This window comes from Pongo pygmaeus, chromosome 3 (genome assembly GCF_028885625.2).
Source record: "Pongo pygmaeus isolate AG05252 chromosome 3, NHGRI_mPonPyg2-v2.0_pri, whole genome shotgun sequence".
NCBI lineage: Eukaryota > Metazoa > Chordata > Mammalia > Primates > Hominidae > Pongo > Pongo pygmaeus.
The window spans coordinates 103,407,345-103,420,628 of NC_072376.2; the positions used below are offsets into that span (position 1 = coordinate 103,407,345).

Below are 13,284 nucleotides of genomic sequence, written 5' to 3' on the forward strand. Positions count from 1 at the left end.
ATTAGCATAACAAGAATATGTCTGACGTGGAATGTGATAATTTTATGAGCATAATGTATTTTACCACAATTAGAGATCACCTTTCAACTTATTAAATTTTAAGATTATCTTATAAATTTGTATAGAGAAAGAGATGCTAACATATTTAGTACCTCATGAGTATCAGACACAGACCTACTTGGTGCTTTTTGATACGTTCTGTTTACTCTTCTGCTTCCTTTTATTAATTGTTATATGAAAAAGACACATTTGATGTCTGTTTATGTGAGTAATTGGCTGCATAGCAACCCAGTGTAATCTTTTCAGTTCCATCAAATATTTAAGAATTACTTTACCCTTAAGAAGAATAAAACCATAATAAAGTAGATGATATAAAAACACAAAGTAAATACCTAACTTGAAAGAATATTATAATATCAGACTGGTAAAACATATTAAACTCCTAAAAAAATCAGAACATAATACAGTAAATAGGGGTGTGTAGGGTGTGTCACAATGATTTTGTTGTCACTACAGTGAGTCAGGGGGCAACACCATCTAAGAATTCATTTGTTAACTAAATGCCTAGCTAGAGTTACAGGTTTTGTTTTCATGTGATATATGAGGAAAACTAATCATTACAATGCAAGTAAAATAAGTGCCATGCCCTTCATGCGTTCATTCATTTGACAAACTATGCATTGAGCAACTGTTTTGTGCCAAGTATTTGTGTTGTTGCTGGGCATACACAGTAGGCAAAATAACTATTATTCCTACCCTATGGCATTAACATCTCATTTACTAGCCATAATGATTCTAAGTAGCAGACTCTAGAATTATCCCTACTGTACGGGTGAACATATAGAGCATTTACATCTCATTTACTACCCATAATGACTCTAAGTAGCAGACTCTAGAATTATCCCTACTGTATGGATAAACAAATAGAGGCCTAAAAAGGATAAAAAACTTGCCTGCTGTCACAATAAGTGCTATGTGTCCCTTACGTTAGTCCGACAATAAAGACCAAGCCCTCTACTATCATACCACACCCCTCCACCAGGTATGGTGATAGGAGTGATTATCTGTATCTGAAAAGTGCAAAAAGGGAGGAATGCTTTTGTTACATTGCCAGGCAAAAGAGGATGGAGATGTGCAGGAAGAACCACAGTTAGCTAACCTGGACTACCTGCTAAATCCCAATTAAAACAACATGTTAATAAAAAGAGAAAGTAAAATTAAAAAGGCAGTAGACATCCTTGGTAACATTTTGATGACTATATATTATAGACTGATATCTGTAAAAAAATTAAAGAGTTTGATTTTTATTTGATCATATAGCTTCTACATTTCTGAGCCATTACACTGCGGTCTTTTAATTGTTTTTCCCTGAGACTAAATAAACGTGATGGAAACTGAGATATATTTTTATTACTGAGTACATCTGCTATTGAAGACCTGAATAAACAAAGAACAAAACTGAATTATGGCGCTGCAGCCTAATATCATCACCTACTAATCAAATATAGAAACTCTTAAAACATACACACACACACACACACACACACACACACACACACACGTTGAATTCCCACAGCTCTAGCTGTCTGATTCAGAAAGAGAGAAAGGAAGTCATCTCTGTTTTCTGTACAGGCTTTTGTATAACTGTAGAGCCAAGAGGCATATAGTGATAACCTTTTTAACAAGCATATATGGCCATTAAAAACAGCAAGGTTTCAGCCTGGTTATCTTGGGTACAGAGATAACCACTTTTGCTGACTCCAGGGTATTCTTGAAAACAATATGATTGTACTGTGGAGTCTGTATTTGTTTATCCTACATGTAATTGGAGCAGAGATAACATGCTATTCCCGTGTTCTCTTTTGCCCTATACTTTTAGAGACCCATATGTTACATTTCTAAGTTTCATAAATATCTTTAGCATAGCTAATCACAAACTAGTGTGATATCTTTTATCATTGATTTTCACTGAAAAATCGTTTATTGGGCACTAGGTGCCTGGTATATGCACTTTTATAAGCAAAGTTAGAGGGAGTATTAGCGTAGAAATTTTCCTTAGCATTGGTAGAGATTAGGAAAATAAATAAAATGTATCTCACTAACAAATCCCTCTGTGTGATTTCTCAGGAGCATTAACGTCATGAATCCTGTGGCTCACCACTTCATGTCCGAAGGTTAGTGAGCCAGTGACTCATCCCTCAAGGCCCTGGATTTGTTTACTTATTTAGCAAGGTACAGCAGAAAATGACAGCATGCCCTTAACGCAAAGCTTTTCCTCTAGCACTCTTGTCCAAGAAGAGGTAATAAAATTTACTTGAAAAAACTACTCAGTAACTGAATAGTTTATCAAGGCATTCCATTGAGAAGAGAAATCTCTGGGGTCTAAAAAGGAAGGAAAATGTTGTGAAGGGCATCACTCCCTTTTTCAATAGGGAATGTGTCAAAAAGTAAGGAAAATTTTTTCGGTTACTTTTCTTCCTTTCATAAATGTCTCATGAGGTGGAAAGAATACTGCAAGTGGAGATATCCTTCTGTATACATTTCCATAAATTCTACTATTTGCAGTATATTCTGTGAGAAGGTTCACAAGGTTTTGTCAGAAGTCCAACATGATAAAAAATGTACGAAGTACATTTGTAAATATTAATGAAGAGATGTTATCAAAAACTACATTTTGTTAATGCTTGGCGTATACTGCAAAGAGAAATAGAATTTGATGTCCAGCTTCCTAAAGACACATTTTAAAGACTTTCAGTGAGCATAGGTAATTGTGATTTATTCTGAATGCTTCTAAATTCTTTAAGTCTGGCTTTCATAATTGCAAGTAGAAAGTTGTATTTTCTAAGGAGGAGATACTGAGGTGATTAGGTAATTGTCACACATGAACACTCATATTTTAGGTTAACAGACATAGTAGGCTAATTCTCTAGGGATTTTTTGAATGTCAATTTTACACACACACACACACACAGACACACACCTTGCTTTTCTCACTTTTGCTATCATGAATAGGGATAAAATACTGTCAATTTGGGGTGGAATATTAAGAAAAACTAAAACTTAAATCACATTATGAGAAAAATTCACCAGTAAAGTCACCTTTAATGGAGGCATACATGCATACATCAACAGAGACAATTAAATACTTTTTCTGTTGATTTATTAGGAAAATATTTATTAGAAGGCAGCAAAGCAAATATATAAAAAGAAAATATCAAGTCAAACTATATGAGAGGAAAGGTAAAAAAATAATATTTAGGTTAATATTGCCAAGGAGAAACCCTGCTCTAGATGGTCATTGTTAACAATGTTGAAATCTTGATTGGTAACATAAAAAGATTTTGTAGCACTTTTCAGGTAAATAAAAATGGGACTTGTTTACTATCTCATAGAATTCCTTTTTTGCCTGAGGAAGCATCATAATGTCATAGTCCTAGGCACTTGATTTCCTACAACTGGCCTGGGACTGAGTCTCTATTATTCAAGGTGATAGCCTATCATATTTGCCAAGGTTAGCTCTGTATAGTTCTGTTTTCAGTCCCTCACTTTCCTGTGACAAGTTTTGACCAAGATATCTAGGAAAATAAATTTAAATCATAGACTGCTTTTCCAGGTGCTTCTGCCCATTCCCACTAGGCTCCAGAAGATCCTATTTCCTGTATTCTAGAAACACCCTTGAGACTCACACAGAAATCTAATAATGATCCAGTGTTATACATTTTTCCCCCAACTTCTAAAGACCATAGAAAAATTATCTAAATAATTTCTGCTTTAATATTGTCCTTCTTTTATCTTTACCTTTAATATTTTGGGGCATATTTATATTATTTTTCTGTATAAAGGATTTTGAGATGCAACTCCAGTGAAATATGCATTTTGACATCCATGTGTTATGTTCATATGCAATTTTGTCATCTAGTTAGCTTTTATTGTTAAGTTACTAAACAAAACAAAATGTGATTGGTATATTAGTGGCAAAGTTCTGATATAAATTAGAAAATTATAATAGAAATGAAGGTGATCGTCTTAGAACATCAAGGAAAAAATTTTTTCAACTTTAATTTTAGGAAAGCAATTCTCATTTAAAGTAGTATTTCATTGATTTTTTTATTTTAACAAACATTAACTTAGCAAAATAAAAATGTTCTATTTTACAATGCAACTTTTCTTACTAGCAATGTTAATTCAGTAAATATTTATTGAACATTTAATATTGTCAAGGCAATTAGATAAACTATTTATCCTAGAAATATTTTAGATATACAATTATTTTTAAATAATTGAAAGCTAAATAAATATGAAGAGGATCAAATTTTATTTCACCTGCATTCATTACAATATGTAAATATACCTATACATTCCTATATCTATATATGTTTAATATAGTTAAATATAAATATTCTTTACTTATTTATCCTTTGGATATATGTGTATATTTACACCTATGTGTATATACTTTTTACAAGTAAATGTGAAGATGTGTATAGAGAATTTTGTATTGACTCACATTTTTTGATAATTGAATGAATAATTTCATCCATAGTATAGGTTTTGGTGAGTAATTTGTATCTGTAAACACTCAAATAAGAAGCAACAAACTATTTTTTAAAATCCTTTATCATATTATAAATCCACATAACTTTTCCAATAGTCTTTTTAGCAATAAGAGAAAATTACAAAGCTCAATAGAGTTGTCATAACAAAAGAGGTTCATAAATTTTTCTTCAATTACACTCCGTGTTGCCTCTCATAAAAGTAACATACAGCTTCTACTATCGGATTGAATGCTTACCAATTTGGAAAATGTTTGTTGATTTTTACTGATAAATACTTTCATTTAAGAAACTAATGATTTTTATAACATATCTCTTTAAAGAAATAATTTATAGGCCACATTGGAAAGCAAATACATTCTATAGTATTTTATTTGTTGTCTTTCATATGTGACTACATGAAACAAAATTTGTATGCTATATTTGCAGAATAAAGTAGAAAATATATTTTGCATGCCTCAAAGTAAGATTCCATAATACAATTTCTATATGTATTCCTTCTCTCCAAAACATATTTCATTATAACACGAACATTTTAGTAGTTAACATTTTTATTTGTATTGAATTTTGCCAATTAATTAGCCAATTTTATAATTCAATTCAGTTTTTATTTATATGTAAATTACAGTTTACTTAATATTTCACTAGGTATTTATTTCATGAAAGATGATTATATTAGTGAATCACAAGAATCTGAAGGAATTCTTAACATAGTTCTCATCCCAAGTGGCTGATAAAATAGATAATGTTAGTTTAATATTATTCCATGGTAGTTCACACACGAACTAACGCATTAAATAGTGCTTTCAGCTTCCACTTAGTGTAGGATTGAATAAAACATGCACTGAATGAAAAACAAATGATGCATAGGAAGTATCAATCTCTGTGAATATTTCTCTATAAATTCTATTGAAGTAAGTTTCAACTAGGGAAACTATGATGGCTTTGAAATTAGTTTTTATGTGTTGAGGGTACACAGTACATTTACTAAAAACATAATGATTATCAAGTGATAAAATGGTTGATTTTGGTTAAAACAACTTCTCTAACTTCTCTCTTCATACATACCCACTTAGCTATTGCCACACTGGCTTTGATTCTTCTATATACATGTTTGCCCTAGCTTTAGGGCTCTGATCTTTCTACCTGGAACTATCTTCCACCAGATACTTTTATGCTTAGTGATTCACCTCCTCAAGTCTTTCTTGACCTAAATAAGATTGTAAATATTTATCTCACATTATCTATTTCCTTTCCTTGGTTAATATTTCTCCTTAGCATTTGTTACCATTGAATGTATTCATGTTCTATGTATTTATTCTGTTTCCCCATTTGAATATAAGCTCAAGGAAGGCAGAAATTTTATTCTATGTTTTTTCATTGCTATATCCCTTCACTTAGAAGACCCAGCTGGTCCCAAGAAGACACTCAGTAAATACCCTATGAATGAAGGATGTCAGATGCTTGTAATGCACAAGGCCCATGTCAATTTTCAGGAGTGCTACACTTGTGTTGGTTTTAATCCTTGTGTAAGAGCTGAAAAATTAGTCCTAAGAGGCTGCAGCAGGCAAGCATTAGCTCACAAAAATAAGGCAAATCAATTGAAGGAAATTGGATCAATGAGTATAAATATCCTACAACTTCAAGTCACATTAAATCAAACTCCCAATAGTAAACACTCCCTCCCACTGCTTCCCAACCTTTTCATGTTGTGCTACAGATAGATAATGATAATATTTAAGTAGTATATTGGGATAAACTGACAAAGCTGTGGCCAGAGGATCCTGCCTCAGGACATTCCACTCCAAGCATTTCATCACACTTAAAATCTAAAACCCTTACTCTGATTTACTATTTATATTATCTGACTCCTGATTGCCTTTCCAACTTCAAAAGATGATCTTATTCTTCTTGCCCTTCTGCACATGCCTCATTTCTATTACTGAAACAAATTAAGTCCTGTTTTGGGGTATTTGTACTAGCTGTTTCCTCCCTCTGAAAGGCTTCTCCTTCTTACTGCCATTCTACTTATTTGTAATTCAGATCATAACTTAAATATGTCCTGCTCTGAAAGACTATTCCTTACCATTCAATCTAAAGAAGCCAATCTAAAATAGATACTCTCTCCCACATCACACAGATGTAATGTCCTGCACAAGATTTACTAACATCTAATGTTTTTCTTGTGTATTTTATATATATATATATATAAATATATAAATGCATTTATTTATTCTGTGTCTCTCTGGGCCTGAGAGCAAGAATCTCTCACTTCCTCACTGCAAGATGGGTGTAGGACCGACAACAGTGCTGGACACATCATAAGTGTTTTGTAAATATTTAAAGTGAGGAAAATTAATTTCCATAAATAAAAACGTGTATTGATATTGCCAAGTGCCTTAGAACTTTGTCAAAAGATAAAAATGATTTTTACATGATTTCAATAAAATAAAAACCTACGGAAGCATTCTTATACAGTGGTTTCAGGTCAGATTTTGGCTTAAGAAAGACCTACTGAGTATTTTCTGGGACAACTTACTTAAATTGCAAATCCTCCATTTCTTCGTATAGAAAAAAATAGGGCAGGATAGCTAAGGCATAGGATTTTCCTAAGAATAAAATTAAATACTTTATATGAAATACTATGTGGGTGACATGAGTAGGTAAGAAAATCTCTGGAACATGTCCCTAGTGATGGAGGGACACTATTCAGACAGGCATCTAAAATCATTCATTTTTAAATTCATTTACCTATCCATTAATCCATTTAATAAAAGTTGAGAAACTTCTGTTTCCTGGAAAGATGCTGTATATGAGATGTAGAGAAAAGAATTTGTATTAATTTTCAAAATTAAGTTTCTTATGGAGAGAAATATGTAAATAAGCAATTAACAGACACTTTAAGAAGTGCTATGTTACTGGTTTATACAAGGATTTCCCAGGAAGTATGAAGGCAGAACTCCATCTGATATTCTTTTCTTTTCTTCCTCTTCTTCTTTTTTTTTTTTTTTTTTTTCTTTAAAAGACAGTGTTTTAACTCTGTCACCCAGGCTGGAGTGCAGTGGCCTGATCACAGTTCACTGCAGCTTTGAACTCCTGAGCTCAAGCATTCCTCCTGCATCAGCCCCCTGAGTAGCTGAGTAGCTGGGACTACAGGTGTGTGCCACCACAACCAGCTTTTTTTTTTTTGTGGAGACAGGATCTCACTATGTTGCCGAGGCTGGTCTTGAACTCCTGACCTCAGCAATCTTCCTTCCTTGGCCTACCAAAGTGCTAGGATTACAGGCATGAATCAGCAGCAGATCCAGCCTGATATTTCTTTCTTTCCTTTATTTTATTTTATTTTTTTTGAGACAGAGTCTCGCTCTGTCGCCCAGGCTGGAGTGCAGTGGCGCGATCTCGGCTCACTGCAACCTCTGCCTCCCGGGTTCAAGCAATTCTCTGCCTCAGCCTCCTGACTACCTGGGATTACAGGCCCGCGCCACCACGCCCAGCTAATTTTTGTGTTTTTAATAGAGATGGGGTTTCACCATCTTGGCCAGGCTGGTCTTCAACTCTTGACCTTGTGATCCACCCGCCTTGGCCTCCCAAAATGCTGGGATTACAGGCGTGAGCCACTGCACCTAGCCCCAGCCTGATATTTCTAATTGAGGTGACTCTAAAAACGAACAGCAATTTCATGGTATATAAATAATATATATAACTTATATATATATCATATTTAATATATATAATATATATATCATATTTAATATATATAATATATATATCATATTTAATATATATAATTTATATATATCATATTTAATATATATAATTTTTATATATCATATTTAATATATATAATTTATATATCATATTTAATATATAATTTATATATCATATTTAATATATATAATTTATATATATATCATATTTAATATATATCATATTTAATATATAATTTATATATATCATATTTAATATATATAATTTATATATCATATTTAATATATAAATTATATATATCATATTTAATATATAATTTATATTATCATATTTAATATATATAATTTATATATATCATATTTAATATATAATTTATATATATCATTTTTAATATATAATTTATATATAATATTTTATATATAATTTATATATATCATATTTAATATATATAATTTATAATTATAGCTATATAATTTCATGGTATATATATAATTTCATGATATCTCTCTCTCTCTCTCTCTAACAAAAGTTAAGATTTGGGTTTTTAAACTGAAATTTCCCCTGATGGAGAACTCTTGTTTATGTCTTGTTAAATATTTAGGCAATACTCAGCCTAACAGATTGTCACATATTGACGTAAAATGATGAAAGGACTAGGGCCTCTGTCTTGGCTCTTAAAAATAACATCCTAATTCAAACTTACACCTGCAGCAAGCTTGAAAAGGCATATTTAATAAATTGAAAAAAATAGTGAATAATGTGTTACAGTTTGAAGGAGTTACTTGAGAGAGCTTCTAGGTTAGCTGGGGGACCTTCCAAATTCCAGCACATAATTAAGAGCATTCTATTAGAAGTGTGTAGAATCCTCTTGGAGATATTTTGAAAATTTATTTATGGGATGCATGAAGTTTTATTTAATGTTTAAGACCTCTGAATTTTCTCTGAATTAGAAATAATCCTTCTTTTTTTCAGAAAACTATGATCTTATACAGTCCAAATGGTCAAAGGCAATGTAACTAGGTAGTGAAATAACTGAGTTTCTACTATACCAACTGTGATAAAGTTTATAATAAGTAACTAGTTGTCTGCTGGTTTTCATGTCTTCTTTTTAAATTATGCAAGAGGCTAATGAAACAGTAAAGTAATAGCTCTCACGTTTCAAACTGTTGTAGCTATTGGCTATATCCCTTGTGGTCTCCCTGCATGCCTCTTGGGTAAGGTTTCCTCTCTAGGGCTGTCAGCCAACATGCCTTTGCTTGAGTTTATGGTAAAACATTTTTTTTTCTGCACTGACATTCTGGAGCAGGCTGTGTGTTTTGGGTCTAGAAGGCTGCATGCAGGTCAGTGTGATGGCTGCAGCCCACTTGCTAACCTTAGAAACAGGTCTTGTAGTCTCGTGTCCCTCCCTTGGGAGATAATTAGGATCAGATAAGCTCATGAGGGTGGAATTCTCGTGAACAGGATTCATGTCCTTATAAGGGTCCAGAGTGACTGCCACATGAGAACCCAGTGAAAAGACAGCCATTTATGAAGAAAATCCTCAGCAGACACTGATCTTGGACTTCCCACCCTCCAGAATTGTGAGAAATAAATACTTGTTTTTTAAGCCACCCAGACTATGGTATTTTGCTCTAGTAGCCTGAGCAGATTAAGACAGATACCATCCTTCTTCTGTCTCTACTTGTGTTTAGATTATAGAGTATAATTTTCAAAAAGTTAAAAACAGGAGTCTCATGCAAATTTAAAATGAATCTTGGTCAAAGATTTTATATAACAAAGTAATTAGGTTATCAGTAACACGTTAAAATCATTTCAAATTGCATTTGAGGAATTAAATATTTATAAGCAACAGAGAATGTTAGAATAAGATTACAGGAGTTATCTGTTGAACAGATGTAAATAATTTGCATCTCTTCTGTAAATTTTCTATAAGGGAACATCTGCTCCTACAGAATTATAAAACAGCCTCATTAAAAGGAAGTCAGTGCATCCTGCTGTAGCACAGTGCTCCACTGGAAGAACATCCAGTATTCTCTTTGCCCATTTCCAATATCTATATTATATTTCTATAATACGTGCCAATAATACGGGTTAATCGTTGTGATTATTCTATTTCTAGGCCACCTACTCTATGCCAGGCACTTGGTCAGATGTTGGAATCCATTTTATCTAATGCCAAAAATAGCTGCCAAGTAAATTCTTATATAAACAAACTGAGACTCAGGGAAGATACATTTTCCTAAGTCCAAACCATTAGTAAGTGGCACACCTGAGTTTTCTTTTTTCTTTTATTTAAAACTTACTATATGCTATGCACTACTTTAAGGGATCTATAGGTATTATACCATTTAATCCTAAAAATAACTTAAAAATAAAGTACCCTCACTTTATTTATGAGAAAACTAAGCATCATAGAATTGAATAATGTGCCAAAGATAAATTTGACACCATTACCTGGGACTTCATAATATATGATCAGATAAAGAAAGAGACCTCTGCATCCTGTGGAAGTTCTGCCTCGGGTTTTTTTTTTTCGTTTGTTTTCTCTGATAGCAATTTGCCTTCTTTGCCTATCTCAATCAACCTTGACCTTCAATCCAGCACCTCTCTTCTTGCCTGTGACCTCTGAACTCTTGACTCTGAGTCTGTCATTTAATACATATGCTTTATATTCTGGAACTTATTTCCACATTGCTGTGTCTGCTTCAGTCTAATACCCAAATCCAGAATTTTAATTATGCCTTTTGCTTTAACATTAGATTTGTCTTATGTCTGTCTCTTAATTGTGCTCCAGCATGACAGTTCGGCAAGAATCGCTTAAATTCCATTTTTCAAAGATAAGGAAATAGCTTTCCTTTGTAATAATTGGACATTTAATGCCACGAGTTAGAATGGAAAGATACCTGAAATCGTCTTTCACAGGGATAGCCTGTTCACATTGTTTTCATTAATCATTCATTTTTTTTTAAAAAAAGATTTTACTTAATGCTTTTATATGCAAAACATCATGAAACATAGTTCAATAATACAGAGATTAAAAATTAGACATTATTCTGAAATGGATTCAGCCATGAAGAACATTATACTTACTAGAAAAACTACACAGAAACATGAAATGCCTTGTTTCTAACCTTTGCACCACTCCTTTCCCCACAGTAGAAATATTTGACTCCTCACCTATGTTCTGGTATCTTGTCAGTCTTTACTCATTGCTCCTATTTATTCTACCCAGTCTACATCATTAGGTTCAGGCTTCCTATCTGAAACCTCAACTGCACCTCAATTCCTAAGCCAAGTTATACAGAAGTGAGAAGCAGATTTATCTGATCTGCACCCCTCTCAGCCTATGCCCAGCTCAGATAGATTTAGTTGTGTCTTCTTCCAGTGTCACTTCTCTGTGAACTAAATGCCTCACTGCTGACCAATGGGCTTTCATTTTCAGTGTGAAAGCTACACTTGCCTTCACCTCAGAGCTCTTATTCTGTTTATGGAACCGCTATACATGGAATCCTGATTCTCGACTCCTTGCTGCATTAGCTGGAATTATGTTCTTATTCTTAGCTACAAGACTAGATTGGGTCTGGAAGTTTCTATGAAGTTATGAAATACTTGTTTAGCACCTTAATATATGTTAAGACACTGCTACAAGTGTTTCACAAATGCTATAAGGGAGGTACTATTTTTATCCCCATTTAATATGTGAGGTAAATAAAGGATAGAAGGGTGAAGTAACACAGGCAGTTTGGCTCAGAGTTCATGCTCGTAATGACTATGCAACCTGTCTCTCCAATTATATCTTGCATTTACAGCTGTGCTTTCATTCCCAGCCACTATAGCACCAGAACTGCCCTAATGTTGACAAACTGAGATTCCCCATTAGCACCTGCTCTTAGATGTTACTTTATCCTATTCTTCGTGTTATATTCCCAGACCTCCCAGGTTCAAATTGCTTACCTGTCACCATTCGTTCCTTATTTAGAGTTCACTTTCCCAGTAGTTACACCAAGATCCCCTTCTTTTACCTGTCCAGCATGCGTCAAATATTTCTTCCCAGTTCCAGTACAGACCTTCTAGCTTGCCTCTTTCTCCTATTCATAGATAAAATCCTTAAATATATATGAGATAATAACTGTGGCTCAATTCAAGGACGAAAAATGGTCAACCATTAGATCACCTGATCCATCTTTTAGCTTTTAACCTTATGAATCTGACCTTGTAGGTACATGTCTATACCTATATTAGATGTGTGAATAACATATATACATGAAACTTAGAGAAAATGGAATATTATTTTGAAAGCAAAAAAAAATCTGTTACATATTAATATTTGAATGTTAATATAAAGTTTCATTTGTAAAGTACTGACACCTTAAGAATGGATTAGAGATCAGTGATAGATTTTACAAATTTGGCTTACAAATATAATGTTTATAATGATATTATTTTAATTTTAAGTAAATATATTTATATTCATAAATATAAAAATCAAACATATATACTTTTAATTACTATTCAGCATGGTAGAAAAACATTGCAATTACTAAAGACTAGAATATAATATTCTTAATAGGCTTCAGTGTCAATATAATATAGAATTGTTTTAAACAGTTCATTTGTCTGATCTGAAAGTTGACAATAGATTCTTGAAATTAATTAATTTGGATTGATCTTTTTCTCATTTAGCCTGATGGCACCAACAGAAAATGAGAAAAGATTGAATACCCAGAATGCTTAGATAATCACATTTCAGGAAAACAAAAACAAAACAAAAAACATTGTTTAAAGTCCCCCATTGAGCACTTTTTCTATGTTAATGAGAATTCCCATTTAATTCTCATAACACTTTGAGAAAATATTTATCCCCATTTGAGAAGAACTGAGATTTAGAAGTTCAGTAACTTGTCTATGATAATACATGTTAATAGTGGATCCAGGAATAAGACTCAGATGTTGCCAACTCACAGAACATTCTGTACCATTCACATCCCCTCAAACATTATGATGCCAATGTAAAAAAAAAAAA

General features: G+C 32.8%; 1 protein-coding gene across 3 annotated transcripts in view; it reads left to right on the forward strand.

The window, feature by feature from the left end:
* Positions 1-13,284, forward strand: part of CCSER1 (coiled-coil serine rich protein 1) — a 1,459,661-nt gene that overhangs the window by 806,389 nt on the left and 639,988 nt on the right. For 2 of the 3 annotated variants that reach the window (XM_054484477.2, XM_063663914.1), the window contains one exon: positions 2,128-3,188. The exons of the other annotated variant lie outside the window; for it this stretch is intronic. In XM_054484477.2, the coding sequence (XP_054340452.1) occupies positions 2,128-2,136 (9 nt within the window). In that variant the 3' untranslated portion in view covers positions 2,137-3,188. Of the gene's footprint in view, positions 1-2,127; positions 3,189-13,284 lie in introns of those variants that run through there. 3 annotated transcript variants of the gene reach the window in all.